This window comes from Myotis myotis, unplaced genomic scaffold (genome assembly GCF_014108235.1).
Source record: "Myotis myotis isolate mMyoMyo1 unplaced genomic scaffold, mMyoMyo1.p scaffold_m19_p_9, whole genome shotgun sequence".
In the NCBI taxonomy this organism is placed as follows: Eukaryota; Metazoa; Chordata; class Mammalia; order Chiroptera; family Vespertilionidae; genus Myotis; species Myotis myotis.
In genome coordinates, this window is record NW_023416401.1 from 71,869,350 (window position 1) to 71,891,912 (window position 22,563).

The 22,563-nt window shown below is 42.2% G+C and overlaps 1 protein-coding gene and 1 long non-coding RNA gene across 14 annotated transcripts in view; one reads left to right on the forward strand and one right to left on the reverse strand.

The window, feature by feature from the left end:
* The window catches only part of SPTLC3 (serine palmitoyltransferase long chain base subunit 3), a 128,352-nt gene that overhangs the window by 97,863 nt on the left and 7,926 nt on the right, over positions 1 to 22,563 (forward strand). For all 13 annotated transcript variants that reach the window (XR_004969815.1, XM_036321254.1, XM_036321256.1 and 10 more), the window contains one exon: positions 20,558 to 20,693. Coding sequence is in view for 12 of the 13 variants with exons in the window: in XM_036321254.1 (XP_036177147.1) it covers positions 20,558 to 20,693 (136 nt within the window). In the remaining variant the exon portion in view is untranslated. The remainder of the gene's footprint in view (positions 1 to 20,557; positions 20,694 to 22,563) is intronic.
* LOC118662645 overlaps positions 6,226 to 22,563 on the reverse strand; it is a 66,586-nt gene continuing 50,248 nt past the window's right edge. The window contains exon 3 of the long non-coding RNA XR_004969818.1: positions 6,226 to 6,392. This is a non-coding gene — a long non-coding RNA (uncharacterized LOC118662645). The remainder of the gene's footprint in view (positions 6,393 to 22,563) is intronic.

The window sequence follows — 22,563 nt, forward strand, 5'->3', positions numbered from 1 at the left end:
ATGGCATCCATGAAAGAGAAAAATAAAAGAACAAAAGGACAGTTGAATTACTGAGGAAGAAATCACTAAGAAATTTAAATAATAATAATAATAATATGAAGCAATATAAAAAAAAATAGCAAAGTTTCAAAACATTTAATGGAGAACTAAAATGCATAAATATGTCACAATGTATATTTATATACTATATATGAGGCCCCTCGAACCATACAAAATGCAAAAAAGATCACTGTTAATAACTCATCTAGAATTGCCCCCCCCCCTTTAAAAACCAAGTTGCCCCCCTGTGGGGCATGTGCCTCACATTGGCACCCACTGATCTAGACAGACAAGGCACAAGCAGGCACAGGAGGGTGAGCCTCAAACCACACCAATGGTCCCCTGAAGCAAGCATTGTCAACAGTTCTCTTTTTATTTATTTAATATTTGTAGCTTTTCAATGAATCAGTCAACATTCTTTTCGAGCTGTTAATGGTGGCCCTGCCTCCCCACCCTCACTTCCCTGGCTCTGGGCACCCTTTCACTTCTGAGACAATGGGGGTTGTATCACAAGGAGAATTAACGGGTGCGTTCTGCAGCTGGACTGCTCAGGGCCCAGTTCCCTGCCCCACATTTGCTCCATGATTGGCAAGGTGCTTACCTTCGTTAGCCTCTGTTCCTTTATTGTAAATTGGGGTTGTCAGGAGGATTCAATGATGTCAGGTAGATAATGAACTTAGCATGATGCTTGATGCACAGTTAATAGTTACTGTTGTTTTTAGCTCATCTGATTTCTTCCCTTCTCTACATTTTTCAGTTGTTTTTGTCCATTCTGGAATTCTGTCTTTCCCTCAGACCTCAGACCTGCTCCAACAGCATGTCCTGCAGGACTTCCTTTGACACATATCCAGAATCCAGTCACTTCTTACCACACCCATCCCTCCTTCCAGCAGCTCTCACCTGGATTACTGGAGACTCCAGGAGAGTCTCCCTACTTCTGCTCTTGTTTTTTTATGACTTGTTCTCCAAACAGAAGCCAAAATTCTATTTTAAAAAATGTAACTCAGACCATATCACTCATCCACTCAAAACTTTTCATTGCTTCCCATCTCAGTGTAAAGTCTGGACTGTGGCCTTCAAGCTTCATGATATGGTCTGTCATTTTCCACCACTCTTGCCCTTCTTGGTCCATTCCAAGCAGCTGGCATCCTTGATTTTCCTGCAATGCAGGGAACAGCTTTTGCTGGCCTCTCTGGAACGGCATCTCTGAGCATTATCTGCATGACCCACACTCTTCCTTTCCTCGTGTCTTAGCTCAAAATCAGCCAGTGAGGGGAGCAGCACCATCTTAAATTGTACACCCTCCAGGCCCTCCAGTTCTCCTCACCTTGCTTAAGTCTTTATAGCATTTACAAGTGCCTGAAAAGATATAGATAGATAGATGATAGATAGATAGATAGATAGATAGATAGATAGATAGATAGATAGATAGATAGATAGATATGTCTATCTAGATCTAGATATACTTGTCTTCTGTTTTCCCTCACTAGGATGTAAACTTCAGGAATAAAGGCATTTGTCTATTTTATTCAATACACTTAGAACAGTGCCTGGCAGTTTCAGATACTCAACAAATATTTGTTAAAAACTAGAATCCTTCTGTATTTGCTTCTTAACTCAGCAAATAAACTGCCCTTATCTCATTCACATCTCTGTGCTTGATTCTCTCCCTTTCCACCTTCTAAAACCACTGGGCCCTCTTCTCAACCATGAACTTATTCATTTCCTTCAACCTAAAGAGCCTTCCCTTACCTCTTCTCCCTCTTCAGACAGCCACTGAGTTGCATCCCTTCCATTGATGGATATAAAAGCTTCTTGGAAATATGGCCTGTTCTGCTCTCTCTCCCCTCCTCCTCCCCACGCAGTTTCAGCACCCTCACCCTGTCTTCTGCCCATTTCCAGGCCTGCTTCCTCAAATATCCCCCTTGTCCACCTACCCAACTGGCGCTTCTCCAACCAGATTTGATGGACCCCTCTGCTTAGTTCTCTCTATTTGAAAACAGCCTTCTCTTCATTATGGAAATATTATTTTTTTAATGTTCTGTCTGTTCTTTCTCTTTTTTTCCTGTTAGGCCCCTTCCCTGTCTGCATTTGCCAGAATTTCCTCTTCTGTTATCTTTACATTCTGCACAACTTTGCACTCTTTTCCTTTCCTTTATATAGAAGCATGGTTCTCAAACTTGAGCATGTATCAAAGCCATCTGGAGGGATGGTGAAAACTGATTGCTGACCCTGCCCCCGTAGCCTCTGATTCAGAAATTCTTGTAGCAACTCTCATAAGCTCCCAGGTGGTGCTGATCTTGCCGGTCGGGGACCCACACTTTGAGAACCACTGCCATATAATGACCTCATCATCAGTCATCCTCTCTCCATCAGGCACCAATGGATTGTGTATTTCTTATGGCTAAAAACCATCAACATATCACCAGGAGTCAGCACAGTGCTTGACACATAGTAGGCCTCCAGTACATATTTTCAAGTTGAATTAAAAAGAAATAGTCTAAGCTCCAATTGTGCATTGCCATGAGTGGGTGCTAATAAAATATCTGTTAGGAACATCTTTTCATCAAAAGATGGCAGCAGGATCTCTAAACACTTAATACTGGCCATCTCAGCAACTGGACTTGCTCACCAAGATCAGCCTTTTCCTTGGACTTCTTGCCTATGTTCATGCTCCTAACATTTATATGCTAATTAAATGCCATGGATGTCAGAAAAAGTGGCCTCTGTGTTCCCAATCATCTGAAGTGATGGGACTACCTGATAGAAGAGAGAAAATGACCACAAACTATTGTATAGTAATGGTTCTCAACGTGTGGTCCCTGGACCAGCAGCATAAGTATCGCCTAGGAACTTAGGAGAACTGCAGCAAGCATTCCTGCATCAGAAGTTCTGAGGGCAGGGCAGCAATCTGTTTTCACCTTCCCTGCAGGTGACTCTGATATGGGCTCAAGTTTTAGAAGCAAGTTTCTATGTAAAGCAGGGGTGGGGAATGTCTGGCCCTGCCAAGGCATTAGGTATGAGTTAATTAAACGTTTGACAAAAAATAGCAGGCTAATTTTTAAATTGATAATTTTGTATGGCTTACGAATGATGTTATAAATATCCAAACGGCCCTTGACAGAAAAAAGGTTCCCCACCCCAGATGCAAAGGAAGGAAATAGGTGAGGGTATTGTGCAGCAGAGAGAAGAGAGGATAGAATTTTGACAAATGCAGACATGGATAGATGACCTAGCAGGATAGGAGGAGGAAGAACAGACAAAAAATAAGAGAAAACCAAGAAAAAAGCATGAAACACATTTTAATCTACTTATTTAAACCCCTCTGTTTCCTCAACCCTGTTCACTTATTCACTGCAAGCACCTTTCCTCTCATGCCTGTGACCACTCTGGTATCAGGAATAGCCAAGAGCTTTAAGCCCTCAGGAAGTATATGTGCCTCACAACAGGCTCCCCCTTGAACCTATGCCTTCATGTAACTTTTGGAAGTATGTAAAGTCATTAAGAGTTTATGGTCACAACAAGGGTTATATTATTTGATTTGATGGTAGGCATCTGGTAGAGATATGACCATTTCTATAATAACTCATGTCTCTCAGTGTGGACAGGGTACTATCCATATAGTTAAGTTACTTATCTCTTCAGTGCATCTTCAATAGGTGGAATCCAGTGGGTGAGAAAGGAAATCCTCAATGGGCAGTACTGTTAAGTTTAAATTATGACAAGTTAAGTTGACAATCAATTATGACAAATTCATAACTTAGAAAGAATGGCTTTTCCTCCAATATGTACTGGAGTCTGCTTAACTTTACACTATAATTATCACCCTCCTGTTGGCTAGTCATTCTCCTGCTATGATGGTTACAATTTGATAACACAGTGTTGAAATGATATTGGCACTTTTCTAAGAAAGGTGATCTGCTCCTATTCTTGTCACACTTCCAAGTTCATATTCATCAAGCATCTTAGACATTATCAATCAAACTTAGATATTATCCACAGAATTACCTCAATTCCCCACTTTCAATCTGAAGAAAAAGCTTACTAAGCCTTTCAGAGTGTGGACTCCCAGCTTTTGGTGAACTTCAGAAAGAAGGTCAATAAGAGAAGGATGAGGAAACTGAGGCTGAAAATAAGTGCCTGTAGCCATGTGCCAACACAAGTGAGCCTTCCTCAAGCTGAGCTTCCTTTGCCCTTTAGAAAACTAACAATGTAATCAGCCCAGCACCTGAGGAAAAGTATTAAATAGACATACTCCCTAACAGAGGGCCTCCTCCCACTAAATCTTTCTGGGGTTTTAAGTTCTTGCTTGACTTGGGAAGTATTCAGAACATTCCGTCTGTGAAGAAGGTGTTACCTCGGCCCTAGGACTCTGTTTGCACATCACATGCTGCCTTTGGCAGGTCCAGGGAATGAAGGCTCAGTTAATGGGATTATTTTTTTCCCCTCTGAGTATCTGGCTCTGGGAGGAAGACTCTCCATCCCTGAACTGGGGAAGAGATGTCCTTTAAATCAACATTATGGTGTCACTATTGTATGGTGACACTGCCTATTCTAAAATTAAAATGGAATATTTCCTCCTTTCATTGCAAAAATCCTTGGTTCTATTAACTGGGAAATCCGAGGGGCTAAAGATGGCTGCAGTTTCTATACAAAAAGGAAACTAGCAATGGAGAGAGGGCATTTGCTCTGTTAGTTCAGTGGTTCTCAACCTTCCTAATGCCACAACCCTTTAATACAGTTCCTCATGTTGTGATGACCCCCAACCATAAAATTATTTTCGTTGCTACTTCATAACTGTAATTTTGCTACTGTTATGAATCGTAATGTAAATATCTGCTATGCGGGATGTATTTTCATTGTTACAAATTGAACATAATTAAAGCATAGTGATTAATCACAAAAAAATATGTAATTATATATGTGTTTTCCGATGGTCTTAGGCGACCCCTGTGAAAGGGTCGTTTGACCCCCAAAGGGGTCACGACCCAGGTTGACAACCACTGTGTTAGTTGAAGGAGTTTCGATCCTGTTCAAAAACACAGATAAGTCAAAAATTGTCACAGATAAAGTTTTTTTAGCCCCACAAAGAAAGAGATAATTTTTCTACAAAATAGAAACAAATAACAAAAAACAATGGGGGCCTTCTCTGATTTTCCAGTGCTGTGTCAACCTCCCTCATATCTGACCCCTTGGCCACCACACAGACCTTCCTTGCTGCTGATACATGAGCTCCTCTCTCAGAACAGGCCCAGACTGAAACGTGGGGCCTAGATGATATATGGACTCAGAACAACTTGGAATGGGGGTTCATCTGGAGTGGTCCTCCTAGCTCCTGTCACCAACCCAGCAGGACCTTCCCTAACCACCCTTTCTAAAATATCACCACCTTCCTTGTGGGTTACTCTGTCTACTCTCTTATGTCAACCATGTTTTCTTCATAGCACTTAGCACCACCTGAAATTATGTACTTGTCTCTTCAATTATTGTCTGTCTCACCAGGAGGATACAAATGTCATGAGGGCAGGAACACTGTCCTCAACCTCAAGCAGTACCTGTTGGCTGAGTGAATGACCTCATTCAGTGTAAGCTTTGGGCATATCCCATCAACTACTCAGCAGGCATTGGTACCTCTAGTATGCAGGCTCCTGGTGGTTCCTCTGTCTGGAAGGCCCTATCTCTCTCCATAACCCACTATACCTATTCTTTATCTTCTGAGCCCCTGTTCAGCCTTCTAAGCCCTATCTCCATGGCTACAGTCAGAAAATAAACCTTGCCTTCTCAGTCTCATGCAATCTATCACTTTTATGACGGTAGTCATACACACCCCATTCTGGTCCTTCAAATTGGTAGTGATTAGTTAATTGTGCCTTAAGAATCAAATATGTGAATGAATGAATATTGAGTGACCTGATTTGGTGTTTGAAGCAGATTTCTGGGCAAAGCTTAGAATCTAATAATTATCTGTAAACAATTAATATATTATTTTTTTAGCTGTAGAATTATTTTGTTTTAAATACTAGAGTTATAATCACTTCCTTTATGGGTACATGCATACGCCAAAATCTAAAGTTCCTTTTCTATTCTTTTGATAACTGATATTCTTTTAGTAGCTTTTTCTAGATACCATCTAATAGAGAGGTGAGTAAGCTGGATAATTCAAGACAATGATGCCCAAATAGCAGAAGCAAAATGGAGTTTTCTTTTATTACCCAAGCTGTTAGCTGAATCCTTCACTTAAGGTTTCCTATGGAGACGCCATCCAAAGCTCAAAGGCGCATTTGACCTTTTTATACACAGTAATCGGCAAATACTGGGCACCAGCTAATCTGCGTCCAAGTTGAAGTGCATTTCTGAAATAGAAGAGAATAGGTTCATTCTTAAGTATGCAAAAATTACATTTTCCACAGAGTATTCTGGAGGGTCTTCCTCCCATACTCTTCCCCATGTCCGTGATGATTTGAACTTAGGATTTTTTTCAGTTAATAAACTTTATGTTTTCATGACATTACTTGGCGACAAGTAATAAGAGGTTGAAAAACTAAAATTCGCACAAAAAATGTATAGTTTCCCTTTACACCATACAGCCAATGAAAAGTAGAAGGCATGAAGATTTTGATTCCTTGAAAATTATATGGTACCTTTCTTTATAAGGCCATATTACTTAAGGTAAATCAGTGAATTAGTTACTATAGCAGACAAGCCCCAACATATCAATGGCATAACACAATGGAAATTTATTTTTTGCTCATATCAAATCCAAAATGGGTGTTCCTGTTGAGCAATTTTCTCTTCCAGGAACCCAGCCTCCTTCCCTCTTATGCAGCGGTTCTCAACCTGTGGGTCGCGACCCCTTTGGGGGTCGAATGACCCTTTCACAGGGGTTGCCTAAGACCATCGGGAAACACATTTATAATTACATATTGTTTTTGTGATTAATCACTATGCTTTAATTATGTTCAGTTTGTAACAATGAAATTGGGGGTCACCACAACATGAGGAAGTGTATTAAAGGGTCGCGGCATTAGGAAGGTTGAGAACCACTGCTCTTGTGGCTCTTCCAGCTTAAACATATGACTTCCAAGATTGCCACCAACATGGTAAGGAGAATCGAGGATCATGTGTGTGATGTTTTCAGGAGCCATAACTAGAAAGGCACATTTTATTTCTGTCCACATTCTATTGGCCATAACTCAGTCACATACCCTTGCCTAACCACAAAGAAGCCTAGGAAATGAAGTTAACTGTCTGCCTTGGCCAAGGAAATGGGTTCAGTGAATAGCTAGCCAGTCTTTGCTTCCGTACTTAACCTCAATCCAGCACATTCTTTCTCCCGACTTTCAGATGAGTGTACACTGTAGGAAGGCATTGTATACTTTAGACAGTTTCCCAATGTTTCTCTATTGACTTAGTAAATAAACTCTTGACCTGGAATGGAATAAAAGCAGCTAAGGACAAAAGAAAAACAAAGTCCAAAGGACTGACGATGAATCTCTTTCCCTTTTATAGGGACTCTCAGGGCTTCTCGTCTGGCTTTTACTACAACCACTTCTGCTGCTTTCTCACAAAACCTAGTCTCAGGCCATGGCAGGGATTGAGATCATTATCATTATTATGTTGCTAAATTCCCCAATGCTGTGTACTATTTGAAGGGAGAAAATGAACCCTGGGCATAATGCTGCCCCAGAAGAAATTAAAATAACATAAAATTGGAACAGCTCTGGAAGTCAGGCCAAACCAAGAGAGAACGTATATTTTGGAAATAGTAACACACTCTCAAACATTCAGGAGATATTTTTGGAAGAGAGGGTGTCATGAGACAGAAAATTATAAATTGCGTCATTATCAGAAAATTGTAAATTTCACTTTTAAACATGCAATTTAAAAGCATAGACATGTAGGCTAGTTATTTGAATTGGATGGGTTTATTTTGAGTCACCCCAACTCTCCTGTTCAGCCACACTTTGGTTCAGAATTTTGGGTCCATGAACTAAAAGGAGGCTAAGAGGCTTGAGCAAGGATAGAACCTCTGATGTCCATCACACTGGCACCCAGCACTTGACTTGTCAAGGTAACCAGTCACAAGAGAAGACTGAACTGCGAGCCCTAGTAGAGATGAAATTAGTGACTCTATGTCAAGGTTAAATTCATATGAAAATATGACCCTGATCAACATCACTTTAAGCGTTTCATCTACTTTGGGAAGCACGAACACTGTGTTTCTGTTGTTATGGCCACAAGGGCAAGTTCATTCCACACAACTCATCCTGTACCATGTCCAAGATTTAAAAGATTCTTTTTCAAGTGCTTAAATTTCTGTTGTTTATTCAACTATTAGAAGAAGTTGTATAAAATGGCAATGTCTTTCAAGTAACTTTATTCATTTATGAACCTCCATCATATTTCTTGCCTTTCCCCTCTACAGAGGAAATATAAGATAAAGAGAAGGAAAGGGAGACTTAGAGTACATTCGCACTGGAAAATATAGTCCTGCCTCATTTTTAAATCATCTCGGGTGGATTATTTCATTCATCCTGATCATTTGTGAGCTTTTATCATGAGATTGGCAGGTGAGGTACTGACCCTGCCTCTAACCCAACATGGACTTGAAGAAAGTGGCACCAGTGCCTTCCAGCTGTGACCTTGGACCTTTGCTCTGGTCCCTGAAACAGGGCACACATATTTTTGCACTTGAGTTGATAGGTTTAAAAAACAGAAGTGACTAACCGGGAAGATTTAGGGCTCTGGAAGAGGCAAGAAAGGAGTATACCGGGTGACAGCAATTCGCTCTCAAGAGTGGAATTTTCTCACTTTCCTACTGTTTATATTTGACACTAGATACCTGCACAGGCGTCTCTCCTAAGTTGTTGCTTTTCTTCAGCTGCTTGGGGGCTGCAAACTACACTTACCCATCTGCAGCATCAAATTTATCCTTCAGCTACTCTTGCTAATTACTCTTTATCTGAAATTCTGTCTCTTCCTCCAAGAGAAGAAGAGAGAGTGGAAACCAAAAAGGCTTGCAATTGGGGCGATAAAACTATGATAATTAGTTTTAAAAGGCCTTCTCACGTTTCTCAGCCTCTACCTTGGCGGAGAGTTCAGCGAGTACAAAATTGGCTTTCTACCATTTCTTTTCTCCCCACAAACCTGGCAAGGATTGTTAGTTCTGTCCCTCTGAAGTCTCTCAATGAATGTGAGAGGAGTCCCCAGAGAACCCTCCCCCAATGCACCATCTGAGGCCCTGGCACTGAAGACCCTTGGCATTGTTGAGGGAGGAACTAGCTGCTGCTTCCTAAATATATTTGCTACTTGGTTACCAGCTGGAGACGCAGAAAGAGAGAGAGAGAGAGAGAGAGAGAGAGAGAGAGAGAGAGAGAGAGAGAGAGAGAACGGAGAGCTGCATTTTCTAAATGGTTTCAGGCCACTGGCATTTCAGCAATAGCTAATACAAAACAGATGGCGGGTGCTACGCTCCGCTGGCCTTCAACTCAGGGCTGCCTCCGTCCATGATTAATCACCTGTGCTGGGGGGTAAAAAAGTTCTACCTGGTCTTTGTGTGCTGTGCGTGTGGACCTGAGGCTGCACTTAGCAAGCAAAGTGACAGGCCTTGCCTCTCTGCCCTATGGCTGCTTATGTGCCTGGAGAATGACTTGGGTTTGTCCCATAAACACAGAATTCGCCAGCAAACTGAACTCTGGCTAGGAAGGGGAGTTTGTTTGTGCAGAAATCCCTTGCAAAATGCTCTGCAACCTTCTGCTCCTTCATTTACTCACCTTAACCGTTAGCCAAGGGCAGAATTTTAGGGCAGCTCAGTAAATTCTGCACTTGCTTTGAGCCCTTTAAAAAAATGTCCCTAGCAAGAGTGTAAAGAGAATCTGTTTGTCTTTTTGTCTTTTACATGGCAATGGGGCAAAAGGATAGTGTGGCCACTTCCTTCCACCATCCTACAAACAAGATATCCTTTTACACCCCGGGCCCTAGGAAAGTTTCCTCTCCACTGTTGTTTCTTCTGCATAGATGGGCTCTGGGGTGGGGGGGGAGGGGCGGGGGGGGGGGAGGCGATGAAGCGCACATGGAATTCCATGTTGGTTCAGCACAACTGGGGAAGGAGCGAGCCTGATGCCAGCTGTAGCATCTTGAAGGATGAAGGGGAGCCGCTGTTCCTCATTGATCTTTGTTTTCCCCACCACGGGTTCATTTTCAGCTAAGCAGCGAAAGCCCCAAGTACAGCAGGGGCCATACCCCAGCCCCCCTTTTGTCTGGAGAAGTGCGTGGAGAAAACCAGCTACCCCAGCAGCCACAGCTGGGGAGGATTAAGCAGGTGGATTTGTGCCTGGAGAAGCCCAGCATGTGTTCTGGGCTGGAGTGAATGTATTTGGTTTCTATCTTGGTATAAACAGTACCACAAACTAAGCGGCTGGAAACAATGCCCATTTATTATCTCATAGTCTTGGGTCAGAGTCTAGGCACAGTTGGTTCTCTCAGCTCCCAAGGACGGCTCGAACTCCTTCCCACGTGGCCCCATCCACCTTACAGCCGCGATGGAGACTTTTCTTCAGGTCAGACACCCCTCTCTCTTCTTGAACCTCTTTCTTCAGGGAGATCCCAGCCCCTTCTAAGGGCTCACCTGATTATGTACTGGTTAATGTGCTTCAATGTTATTTTACCTTTGTAAAATAGGAGACTTTTTGTAGTTAGATTTCCAGTGATTCTATGCTTCAACTGGAATACTGAGAATAAAAATTATTTGGTGAATACTTAATCCTGGGACATAAAAAGATCTGAAGACCTGTCCCAGACACCAAAGAAGACTTAGGCAGGCACAGGGACAGCCAGATGGGCTGCAGGTGCCGCAGGTCACTTCGATTAATCACCAGGGTCCAGCGGTAGAGGGCAAATCCAAATCATTCAGGCTAGTCTTTTGGTTCAGTGAGTTTGGTTTTCAATATTTTTGAACCATGGAATCTTTTTCAAATGAAATCTACATGAAAGTCCATTTTGTAAAATATATATAGTTTTTCAATTTTACAACACATATAGGGCTTAGTGCGGGGCAGACAATCTTCTAAGTACTTACTTAATACCTAATCCTCTCTAACAGTATGTAATGGGCTTCAGTATGATGATGATTGGCATCCGTCCCATTGCACAGGTGAATAAGCTGAGATACAGAAGGATGAAGCACCTTGTCCCAAATGGCCGAGCTGATTTTGAACCCAAGACACTGGGTCACAGTCCCTGCGCACTTGGTCTTGATGCTGCTGTTGCCGTGGGGGGGCAGCTTGGGGAGCGGGGTGGTCTGATCTCCTATTTGCTGAGCCTCTCCTTCAATTTTTGCTCCCATGCCCCTCCCTGAGGTTTCCCCAGAGCACCTCCCAGCAAACACTTTGAAAACCAGATATTTGAATCATGAAGGCAGCTGCCTTGGATGAGGTTTCCTGGTGGCCACTTTCATTTGCATCATTTCTCAGAGCCTTTCAGAGGCCCCAATAACCCGGTTACTCAATGCAGAGCCTGTCCATTGCTGCTTCCTTTGCCTTCTTGCCACAAATCAGAACAGTTGCTGACACACAGACTTTTGCTGCCACTCTGGCTTCCTACCTTGACTTGCCACCTCCAGGTTTTCCTCGTCTGAATCCATACTCAATACACAATGAGCTTTTCTCTTTTTAACTCCCCTGGAACGTGGCATTTCCTGCTCCTGATGCTGCTGTGGCTCCCTATGACTCACCAGAACCTTCCAGCCCTTAGGGTGGAACTCTCAGATCCCAATGGTCTGACTTCACTGATCTTTCTCGTAGCCGTAATCCAAACATTCTAGATAAGTAAGTTAGTGACAACCAACCCACCGTCTCCAAAATTACATGCACAAGATGTTAACCCATCACCTGTAGGTCTTTGCTCCAAACTCCCAGAGCATTTCTTCCACAGATCATTCAATTTTCTACCTTTCTTTATAATTACATGATTTTTTTTGTGTCTATAGACTAGATCATATATGCTCCTTGAAAATAGTAGATACCTTTGCCTTTTAATCCACCATTGATCACAACAGTTGCTTAATAGTACACTCCCCAAAATCTTGGGAAACAGATGAAGCAGTTATGTGATCATCCCCATTTAACAGATTAGTAAATCGAGGCTCAGAGATAATGAGTGGCTTGTTCATCTTTATAGAAAAAAGAAAAAAATCAGATGGAACTTGAGGCACAGATCTGTTGACAGAGAGCAAAATACCAAGACTAAATTGTTCTCTGGTGTCTTCAATTAAGATCAGCCTTATTATCTTTGTAGACTCAAAAACCCACAGTATAATTTGTGACTTGGAGTGGTGGTTCTTCATTGGGATGCACACCGCAGTTACCCAGGGAGTTTTTCTGAAAACTAATAATTTAATATTATGAAATTAAATAATAGTATCATTTTTGGAGCAGAATCTCTACAGAGAGGGCCTTACTGTGTGTATTCGAGAAAAAACAAATCCGAAAGACTCTGTGTGTCCTCCTGCTTAAGAATCGCTGATTTACAAGGTTCCCAGAAGGACCCTAGCCTTCCAAATTACCCCATTCAGCATGTAAAAGTTCCATAATTAGTGACTTTTGAAGATACTGCTCTCTATTTAATGCAAGCCAACATGAAATCATTATTCTTCCTATAAGTACGCATGAAGTACTCACATGTGAAAAGCCTGCTAACTTCATCTGTATCTGTCTCACGACTCTTGTTCTCAAGTGTGAATCATCTGATACCTGCCCTGTCTACTAGTAACTAGTGGGTCATTTCTTTGTAAACAGCCTCGGAAGTTTTCCATCTTCTACGCCACCTTGGCAGCTGGCCGGGCTCCTGTGCATAGTGAGTGCTTTTCATTTGTGAAATGTATGAACCCATGAATCATGGAATTCACACCTCATCAGGAATGACTTTACCAGCTTCTTTCCAAAGAGCAGGCTCTGATAGACTCAGAGGCCCAGCCAGTTTCCAGGTCAGCTGGGTAACGCATTAATGACCTTCCAGCCTCAGTTTCCTCATCTGTTCAGGGGGCCCAAAAACACACTGCTTGGCTCATAATAGGTGCACAAGAGATGTCCATTTTACCCCTCCTTGTGGATTAAGCCCCTGATGGGATAGGTCAGCAGTGGGTGGGTGGGGAGGTGGAGGTGGCAGTGTCTTCCCAGGGCCCTTGAAATCAGGCCATGCAGACAGCCACTGCCCTTGATGTCCGGCCTGCCTGCTCCTGCGCGCATTCCACAGGGTAGGACTGAGCGGCCTGGAGAGTCCTTGGAACATGTGTATGTGACTATAAAACCTGCCATAACCTTGGAATCCGGACATCAAAAGGGAGCGCTCCAGTGCCTGATAAAAAAAAAATGCGTTCCTCTCAGCAAACCACTCCAAACACTGTTTTCTCCATCCTACTGAGAAGCTTGTCACTGCTAATGTGATTCTTATGATTCTTGCCGCTCTGTAGCCTCTTGATCTTTACTGAGATCTCTCTGCCCCTGAGTGTGTTGGACACAAAATGTCCCGTCTGGTGTCCAGAGCTTAAAATAATAGACGCTGGGTTCCTGCTTCCATGTTGAAACTTTACCCCAAGGTCTCTCGCAAACTCCCCTCCGCCTCCTGCCCCCTCTCCATGTGGGCAGACAAAGAAGGGGGAAGAGGCAGGGAGATCAGGCATTCTTTGAACTCCGCGGGCATTCTCTGATATCAATTTGGATTTGGGGTGAGACATGTTTTATGGAAAGATTCTTCCCATCCCTGAAGAAAAGGACCACATTTTCCGAGCAACGCTGCCTCTGCGTGTGCTTGCGGCCATTGAGCCAGTGGTGGCATGCGCAGTAATGTAAGGGGGGCGAGCAGTGTGTATTTCTGCCTGTGCGTTTTGAAGCTTGGAAAATAATACAATAAGTCACCCCGTGGCATCTGGGCATATTCATGTTTCCTCTGTTCAAAAATCAGCTTGCGAAGTCTGCAGAAAATGGAGAGGGGCACTGGTATTGGCTCACGAGCTCCGCAAATCCTCCTCTTTCACTTAGTCTCACAGGGGGAAATGCCTGTCTCTCCTGTTTTGCATGCTGACGGTTCAGCCGAAAAGAAATTTTCCTTCTTTAGCTTTTGACAGGTTTTTCTGGGGGTCGCCACCGTCCGCAATTCTTTCTGGCCCTCTGGAGACTGAGTCGTCTCAAACATATTTTTGGAAAGGCCACAGACGATTGTTTTTATTGGGGACTGCGGGGCTTTGTAGTGGGATGCTTTGTGTTTTATTTGTTTTCCTTCCCCTGCCCCAGCTGTTTTTGTTTTAACAGCATTGGAGGGAAGGTTAAGGTATTTGTGGCCTCTGTTAACCTAGCCCATCTCTCAAGTCGACACAGCTAGAAATCTGAATGGATGGAACGGCAGCATACAGGTCAGCTGCCAAGATGGGTTCATCCCTGATTTCATCCACCCTCACGAGAGGGGTGAGGTTGACACAGGGGTCGACCTCAAGTTGAGTGAGCGCTTTGGAGCAGATAGCTGTCAGAGAAGCAGGTCACCCCCATGATATGTACTATCTGAGAGCCCAAGCACTCAGTAGCCGCTGGGTTGTCATCGTGCCAAATGAGAAACTATGACATAAGCCCATCTTTTACTCTCCAAGTCCAACCAAGGAGCGTGACTCAGCCAGGACACAATCGGGCACCTAACACTGCCCTGCATCATCATCGGAGTCTCCTTGGCTGTAACTTGTAAAAAACAAAACTCATGTCTAGTTTCATCCTAAAAGAACCTCATTTATATGGTGTGTGGTGCAGGCTGGGCATCGGATTTTGCCGAGCTCTCCAGATGATTCTGAGGTGGCACCCAGGCTGCTGAGAACTGCTGCCCTGTGAAAAGGAAGGCAATAATGTCCTTCCGGGCACCTACTATATGCCAGGCACAGTAGTAAGCACTTTCCTGCATTAATCCCTTTATTTCTCTCAATGTTCCTGGGAGGTAAGCTTATTTATCTCTATTTTACAGGTAAAACTGAGGTTTTAAGGCCTTAGGTTGTCCAGGTCCAGTTTGATTCTTAGACCATTTAATTTTAAAACCTATCTTTTTCCACTCAACAGCCTCTTCGGAGGACCCAGAATAAAGCAAAATAAAACACTTGGCTCACCTCTCCAGAATCCTACATAAGAGATCAGCTCATTCACTTACTTATCTGCTCAGGGATCTTCCCTGTCTTCTACGGAATAGGTGGAAGAAGGATCAGAAATGAGTGATGGATTTTGCATGTTGAGAAGGGATTGTGGCTGCAAAGGCCAGTCTCCATGTCATCCTGGCTTGGCTGACCCTGTAAGAAAGCCCAAGTGCTAAGCATACCTTCTACTTTTACAAAGCACTCTTCCAGCAAGGATCTCAAAGCACAACGTAATTAATAAAATCACCCACATCCTGTCTAGATGAGTAGCATTTTATATGTACAAATTCTTCTCTGCCCTCAGGCCCTCCAGGAGTAGGAGAATGTTTCCAATTTTAAAGAGTGAGCAATAGAGTAATTGAAAGGAGCTGTATCTTGGCCAAAAGACCTCAAAGGCATTTATAGTGACCTAGATGAGAAAACATGGTGACCACAAAGTGTGTCATAATGGCTTGTAATCCATGCTGTGCTAAATGGTTCAAAGATAGGAGACAGGGCAAGAATAAAACATTCAGTTCTTAAGAATCAACTACCCCTGGGACTGATATTCTGATCTGTTTGGTCAACTCTCCAAAGGATCTAGAAGCAGTAAAGTGATGACATTAGCTGATGATTCAGTTACTTGGGTTAATCAAGGCAAAGGGGACAGACGGGGCCAATTAAGTAGCTGGGCAGCCCAATGATAGATGAATCATTATGGGCAAGTGCAAAGATAATGCCATTGGGAAAAGCAATTTAAGTCATTCATGCACTTCCAGGCCAGGAAATCCTTCTAGTCTTTGAGGGGGATCATTTAAGAATCATCAGACCCAGCCTGATGAAGTCATCTATTCATTGTGCAACTAACGATCAACAAAAGAGCTGAATGCACCAGGGGACAGGCCATATGGAATACATTTGGGTGGCTGGGATGTATATCTGTGCCTTCATTTCAGTCACCTTCTCTAAAACACGTCTTACTTCATCCCTCTTTCCTTTTTCTTTCCTGTCCACAATCACCCCCTGCTTTTCATGTTCTAATACACAGAGTCGATGTATGGATGAAATTTTTAAATATAAAGACAAATATTCTCATTCCTAATTTCTAGTTCTTTTCTTTACATAGGTTTCTCCCTGTACACGTAACTAGTTTCCAAGGGATGCTCAGCATGTCACAAAACAACTTTTTTAAGCACCAAGGAGGTTATGTCTATAAAATTTATACAAATTTTTCTATACTTATCTTAACCCCTTGCTAGAATTAAAGTTTCAAGTCTGGAACTTTGGGAAAGAAAGCTTATCATTTGTGTGTGTGTGTGTGGGGGGGGGATAAGGTGAGTGGGAAAATAGAAACATATATTAAAGTAAATCATACTTGCAACTACTTGTTTTTTAAAAACCAACATCTCAATCTGGAACTTGAAAGTAAAGGTTATCAAATATGGTCATGTTGATAAAGCCCATGAACACTACTTTATCTCTTGATTTATCTTCTCCCTCCTCAATTGCTATTTATCTAGCTTTTAAGTTCATCCTTCTCTTCCCAACCATTAAATGTTGTGTTTTTCAATCTCTGTACTTTTTTTAGACTATCTACCCAGAGTTTCAGCCTTATCATACCTTGTTCTCAACCACTCTTTTCTACAAACTGTAGGACTATTGCACCTGTTCTGTTTCCTGTGCCTAAAATGCTCTCCCCTGTTTGATGTTTTGTTTTGTTTTTATTTGTTTGTTTTTGTTTTTTGTTTGTGGATGGTTTTCTTTTCTTTTACCAGGTTAACATTTGTTCATCCTTCAGATCTAAGCTCACTTATTATGTATTGGCTTCCTCAGACTTGGTACAATCTGACATGGGTTCCCATAATATCAGATAACATTTTTTACAGGACTCATCAGAGCTACAATTTTACATCCATTTATGATGATTTGATTGTCTGTCTCCCACTAGATTATAAACTCTTCCCTCTTCCTGTTTCTTTTTTACTGTTTCTACTAACTTTTCCCTGCCCACTTCTCTTCTTCATGGTTTTTCATAGCTCTTACTTATCAATGGTTTCCTCTATCTTATAGATTCTGATAATAAGCTTTTCTCTCTCTGTCTGTCAATATCTAGTCTTACTACCAATTGTTGGTTCCCTCTAAATTTTTCACATTCACACTTTACGGAGTAAGAGGATTTTATTGGTATAATTGATATTTGTTATCTCTATGGGAAAGTTCCTGTGATAGACCAATTCATGGATCCTGGCCCAATATCCAAATGTACTGCCCTCGGATCAAGGATGTCTTGCATCCATTAGCTGTGGCCAGCCTGATGGGGCTAAGAGGTCAGCTTTCCTGAGGAAGTACAATAAGCCAGATGCTTTCTCTTTTTTATAATGACATGCTTACTGAGAGCTGGCAGACTTGGGAAGGTATCTTCCTTGAGAACTGGGAATGGGTGAAAGATAATAACAGAAAACAAGAAGGGACAATTGGAGTATTCAACATCATTATCCTTAGTTGGTGTAGCACTCAATTAAATCTTCATTACTCGACATTTATTGTTAACTCACTGAAAATGTCACAGAGGTCAGGTAGATGTGGGTCTGATGAGCAAAGAAAAATTCTGAAAAGAAGATCTGATGTATTTGGGGAGTGATAGAGCCTAATTTAAAAATGCTATATGTTTGGATAAAGAAAATGCCATTTTGGGGCTGTCTACTTTTGGTTCACCATGACTTTTCAGAATTAGCCTTTCAGGTCCCTGATCCAAAGTGAAGGGGGTCTGCCAGCTCTTTTCTGTGGTAGGGTCCAGACTTGATATCCTACCTCAGCCCTTACAACATGAACCTGTCTAGAGCTTCAACCTTTCAACTGCCTCTGCTGAAAAAAAATGGTAGAACAGTGATCCTAACAGCTGGCAGAGATAAATTTTATTGAGCTTCAGGAAAAGAGATGGCTACCATTCATTATCTAGCCAGACATTATTCATTGCTGCTCTTGGGAGAGTATCATATTATAGGGGTTATCAATACAGAATCCAGAACCCAATTACCTGGGTTTAAATTCTGATTCTGCTGCCTACTAACTGTATGAACTTGGGTAAGTTACTTGGTTTCCTCATGTATAACATGAGATTATAACATCTATAACAATAGAGTTTTTAAAGGACTAAATACATTATTAAATATCAAGTGCTTGTAACAGTAGTGATATTACATATTTGTGAGCTACAATTACTGTTGTTGATATTATTTTTTTTATTTTTTTTAATATACTTTATTGATTTTTTACAGAGAGGAAGGGAGAAGGATAGAGTGTTAGAAACATCGATGATGAGAGAGAAACATCGATCAGTTGCCTCCCGCACACCTCCTGCTGGGGATGTGCCTGCAACCAAGGTACATGACCTTGACCAGAATTGAACCCGGGACCCTTCAGTCCACAGGCCGATGCTCTATCCACTGAGCCAAACCGGTTAGGGCTGTTGTTGATATTATTATTATTATCCTTTAGAGCAGGGGTGGGCAAACTTTTTGACTCGAGGGCCACAATGGGTTCTTAAACTGGACCGGAGGGCCGGAACAAAAGTATGGATGGAGTGTTTGTATGAACTAATATAAATTCAAAGTAAACATCATTACATAAAAGGGTACGGTCTTTTTTTTTTTTTAGTTTTATTCATTTCAAACGGGCCAAATCCAGCCCGCGGGCCGTAGTTTGCCCACGGCTGCTTTAGAGGTAACCTCATCCAATTAGTGGCCTACCTATATTTCTCAGGACACATTTGGTTATAGGTGTTAGAAATTCAGCTCAAAGTAACTTAAGAAAAATAAATGTATTGATTCACACAACAGAGCCAGTCCAGGGAATGGACTCACTCAGGCATGAATAAACCCAAGAGTTTCGATGATGCTACCAGGCCTCTTGCAGACTTGTATCTTAACTTTCTTCTGGGTCAGCATCATTTTCAAGCCGGTTTCCTCCATACGGTGACAGATGTAGCTTGAGACTAACCTAACTCTTACACTTCTTCCTCAGTGGATCTGAAAGACTCTGATAGGCCCGGGTTGTATTCCATCATGAACCAATAATCAGGAAAATGGGAAGGTAGGGTGAACTCTACCTGAATTCACATCATGGTCCCCTGGAGGAAGGATGTTGAGCAGGAGATGTCCACTGCTTAACCCATTGCCAAGGCACAATCTAAGGAGGAACTAGAGGGCATGTTTACTAAATATTTTACCCATTTTACATCTAGAGAACTAAAGACAACCAGGGCTGATGTTCAAATTATTGAATAACTGGTAGAGCAGCAGCTCTGATCAGTTTGAATGGACAGCTGAACGGAGGTCAGCAGTAGCAGCACATTCCTGCTGAGTAGCAACCTGGCATCAAATGTGAACATTGGACTGATTTCTGGGGGGAGTTAAACACTCAGTCCTTTTCAACCTTCCTATTGAAGATTTACTGACGAGTTGTGGTCGATTTACTGACTTTCCTGATTAGAGACAGGACTGAAGTAGACAAATGTCTTCAGAACTCCTTGTGCTCTTTAATTCCATGGTTGTCTCATGTGTGTAACCTCCCCACTGGACACATGCTGAGGACAGAAGATAAACTTTAGAGCAAAAGCACCAATAACCTGGAAATGGACACACGTACCTTGGCTTGACCTTCTGCTTGGAGTCAACACTGTCATTTTTTTCTGCTTGGGGAAAGCAGAGGTCTCCCTCTTCCCTTCCCTCTATTACGCTACCATCATCAAATACCTTACAAAATAGTCCTGGTTTCCGCTGGACCTGTCTTGTGTAGGAAAGTGCTACCCCTTCAAACTCAGGTTGGGTGACATGTTCTTTAATTAGAGACTTAGATGAGGGGCAATTTAATGGACCAGCTCAGCTTGGTTTAAAAGCCTCTACCAACAACTGGTGTGATAATACGTGTGTGTGTTTGTGTGTGTATGAGAGAGAGAGAGTGAGAGAGATTCCTTATGTCACTCCTTCTCTTAAGTTAATGTTTTTAAAGCAGTTACTGCAGAGTTCATACACAATGGGTACCTAGTAAATGATAATTCATCTCATTCCTTCTTGCTAGAAACTTCCCCACCACCCCACCCCACCCCACTGCAATTCTACAGCCTAGCCTACCTGGATGCTAGCAATACCTGGAAGCACCATTGCCCCTAGATCCTATCTTCCAGGCTCAGGGCAGTTCTCAGGCATTAGTGCCCACACCTACTTACCAGGAGATACGTTCCCACCCTACTTCCACCTCCTCCCAACTAACGCTGCAGGCCTGCGGAAAGACTTTGGAATGCTTGCCAAGCCCATCTGACCTTTGCTTCCCTCTTCCTGGTGGTAATTGATGGATTTCATGCCTGTCTCCTTTCAGGGCTAAAGAGAGTACAGCAACTTGCAAAAAACACAAGATACTTCAGACAGAGACTGAACGAAATGGGATTCATTATCTATGGCAATGAGGAATCTCCTGTGGTCCCCCTGCTCCTTTACATGCCTGGTAAAGTAGCGTGAGTATCCAACAGACTCTCGGAGTAATGCTTAAGCCCCAAGGTGATCTGACTAAGATGGTGCTTTTGACACTGAGGCTCTTGCAGTGTAGGCCTTGACCGTGTGCTTTTGACAGGTGCTGAGTTCGGATTTCACTTGTGGAGCTGCTCAGAAGCCACATGGCCTATCAGCAGGGTCTTTTCACAATTGCTAAGGTCCACCATTTCCAAGTTCTGTGAATTTAGGGGAATCACCTACCCCTCCTAAGGCTCAACAGTAAATCAAGGATGATCCTGAGCCACCTCCTACCCTAAGATCTTTCTCAAAGAGAAATTCTGAAGACCTTTTCTCCTAATATTTAAAACAACATGACCAGGTTCTGTGCTTTCTCCCATTGAACACTTGCCATCCTCAGAAGAAGGCAGCCTTGCTTTAAGGCTGCCTTAAAGGTAAACTGAGGTTGAGAGCAGGTAAACAGCTTGCTCAATGTCATACTTGTCAAGCAGTAGTAAAACCAAGGGGCCATCCAAACCTAGGCTTGCTCCAATGCTCATGATCTTAACACCAAATTTTAATGCCTCTCCTGTGAGCTTAGTTGGAGTTGTTTTCCATTGATCCTTTGTGATGGGTAGGAATGAGTTAATAGATTGATTCTTCAGAGTATGCTTTTGTGTCACTTTACCACAGCAAAATTCCAAACAGTTAAACCTTTGTGTGAGTTGTTTAGTGTGCCACAGATTACAGATCTGGGTCAGGATTGCATTGCCTGGAGTGGCAAGAAGACAGTGTGCTACGGAAAGGTCACCCGGGATACTGCTCTGTGCTAATGGCAGGGAGGGGTGACAATGGTGATTCAAAGTAGCAGATAATCCAAAGCCCTTTACCCTCTGATTTTAGAGAGCACAAAAGAAAACTTACCTTTATTCAGAGTTGTTGGGGAAATGGTGTTTTCTGGAAGATTCTATATTGAGTTCATGTCAACCTAATATTTTATCCTTAACTCAAATGAAGATATCAAATATCAACTTACTTTATTTTTGAGAGTGTGATGTGCACAACACTGGCAGGTGACAGAAGGGGGTGTGCTGGACAGTTCCAACGTTGATGATAAAAGCCATAATAAAAATCTCAAAGGTTGGGAAACGGATCAATCCAATGAGAAGATTCCATGAAGAGTAAAAGCAAATTCATTTAAATTCAAGAACTCAACTCTACCATAACAGAAAGAGAGTGTCTGCTCCTTTAAGTGCCAGGAGGCCTGACTGGACACAGTAAATGTGGAATTAAAAATAGAACTAAGAGGAGCTTTATGTAAAAGTTATGCACTATGGTGTAGTGAGATATTTGGAAAAAGAATTTTGACTCTGCCTCTTCCTAACCGGGGAAACCTTGGACAAAGTTACCCAACCTTCTGAAGCCGCAGTTTTTTCATTTTTGAAATGAGATATAATAGTACCTATTTCATAAGGCCATTGTGAAGGTTAAACAAGATGAGGTCTGTCGGCATTTGGCATTGCCTCTTATGTAGAAGCTACTCAGTGTTAACTATTATTATTAATAGTATTAATAATATGTATAAAGCACTCGATATAGTGTTTAGTGTACTGTAAGCACTCAGTCCGTGGTAACCATTATTATTACTACTACTACTTCTAATTCTGTTACAATGATGATGATTACTAGTTTTAACTGAATGCAAGATTGAGTTACCATGGTTGCATGGCTCTCCAAAACTTTAGTTACATTAATAAAAATAGAACTTCTGGGGAAAATAGTAGGTAAAGATATTGTGATACCCTGCATCAATTATGCTATCTTAAACAATGGATGATATGTCAAACTCTCTAGTGTCTTCCAGTTTAAGATGGTTTTTAATGAGGAGCTAATGTT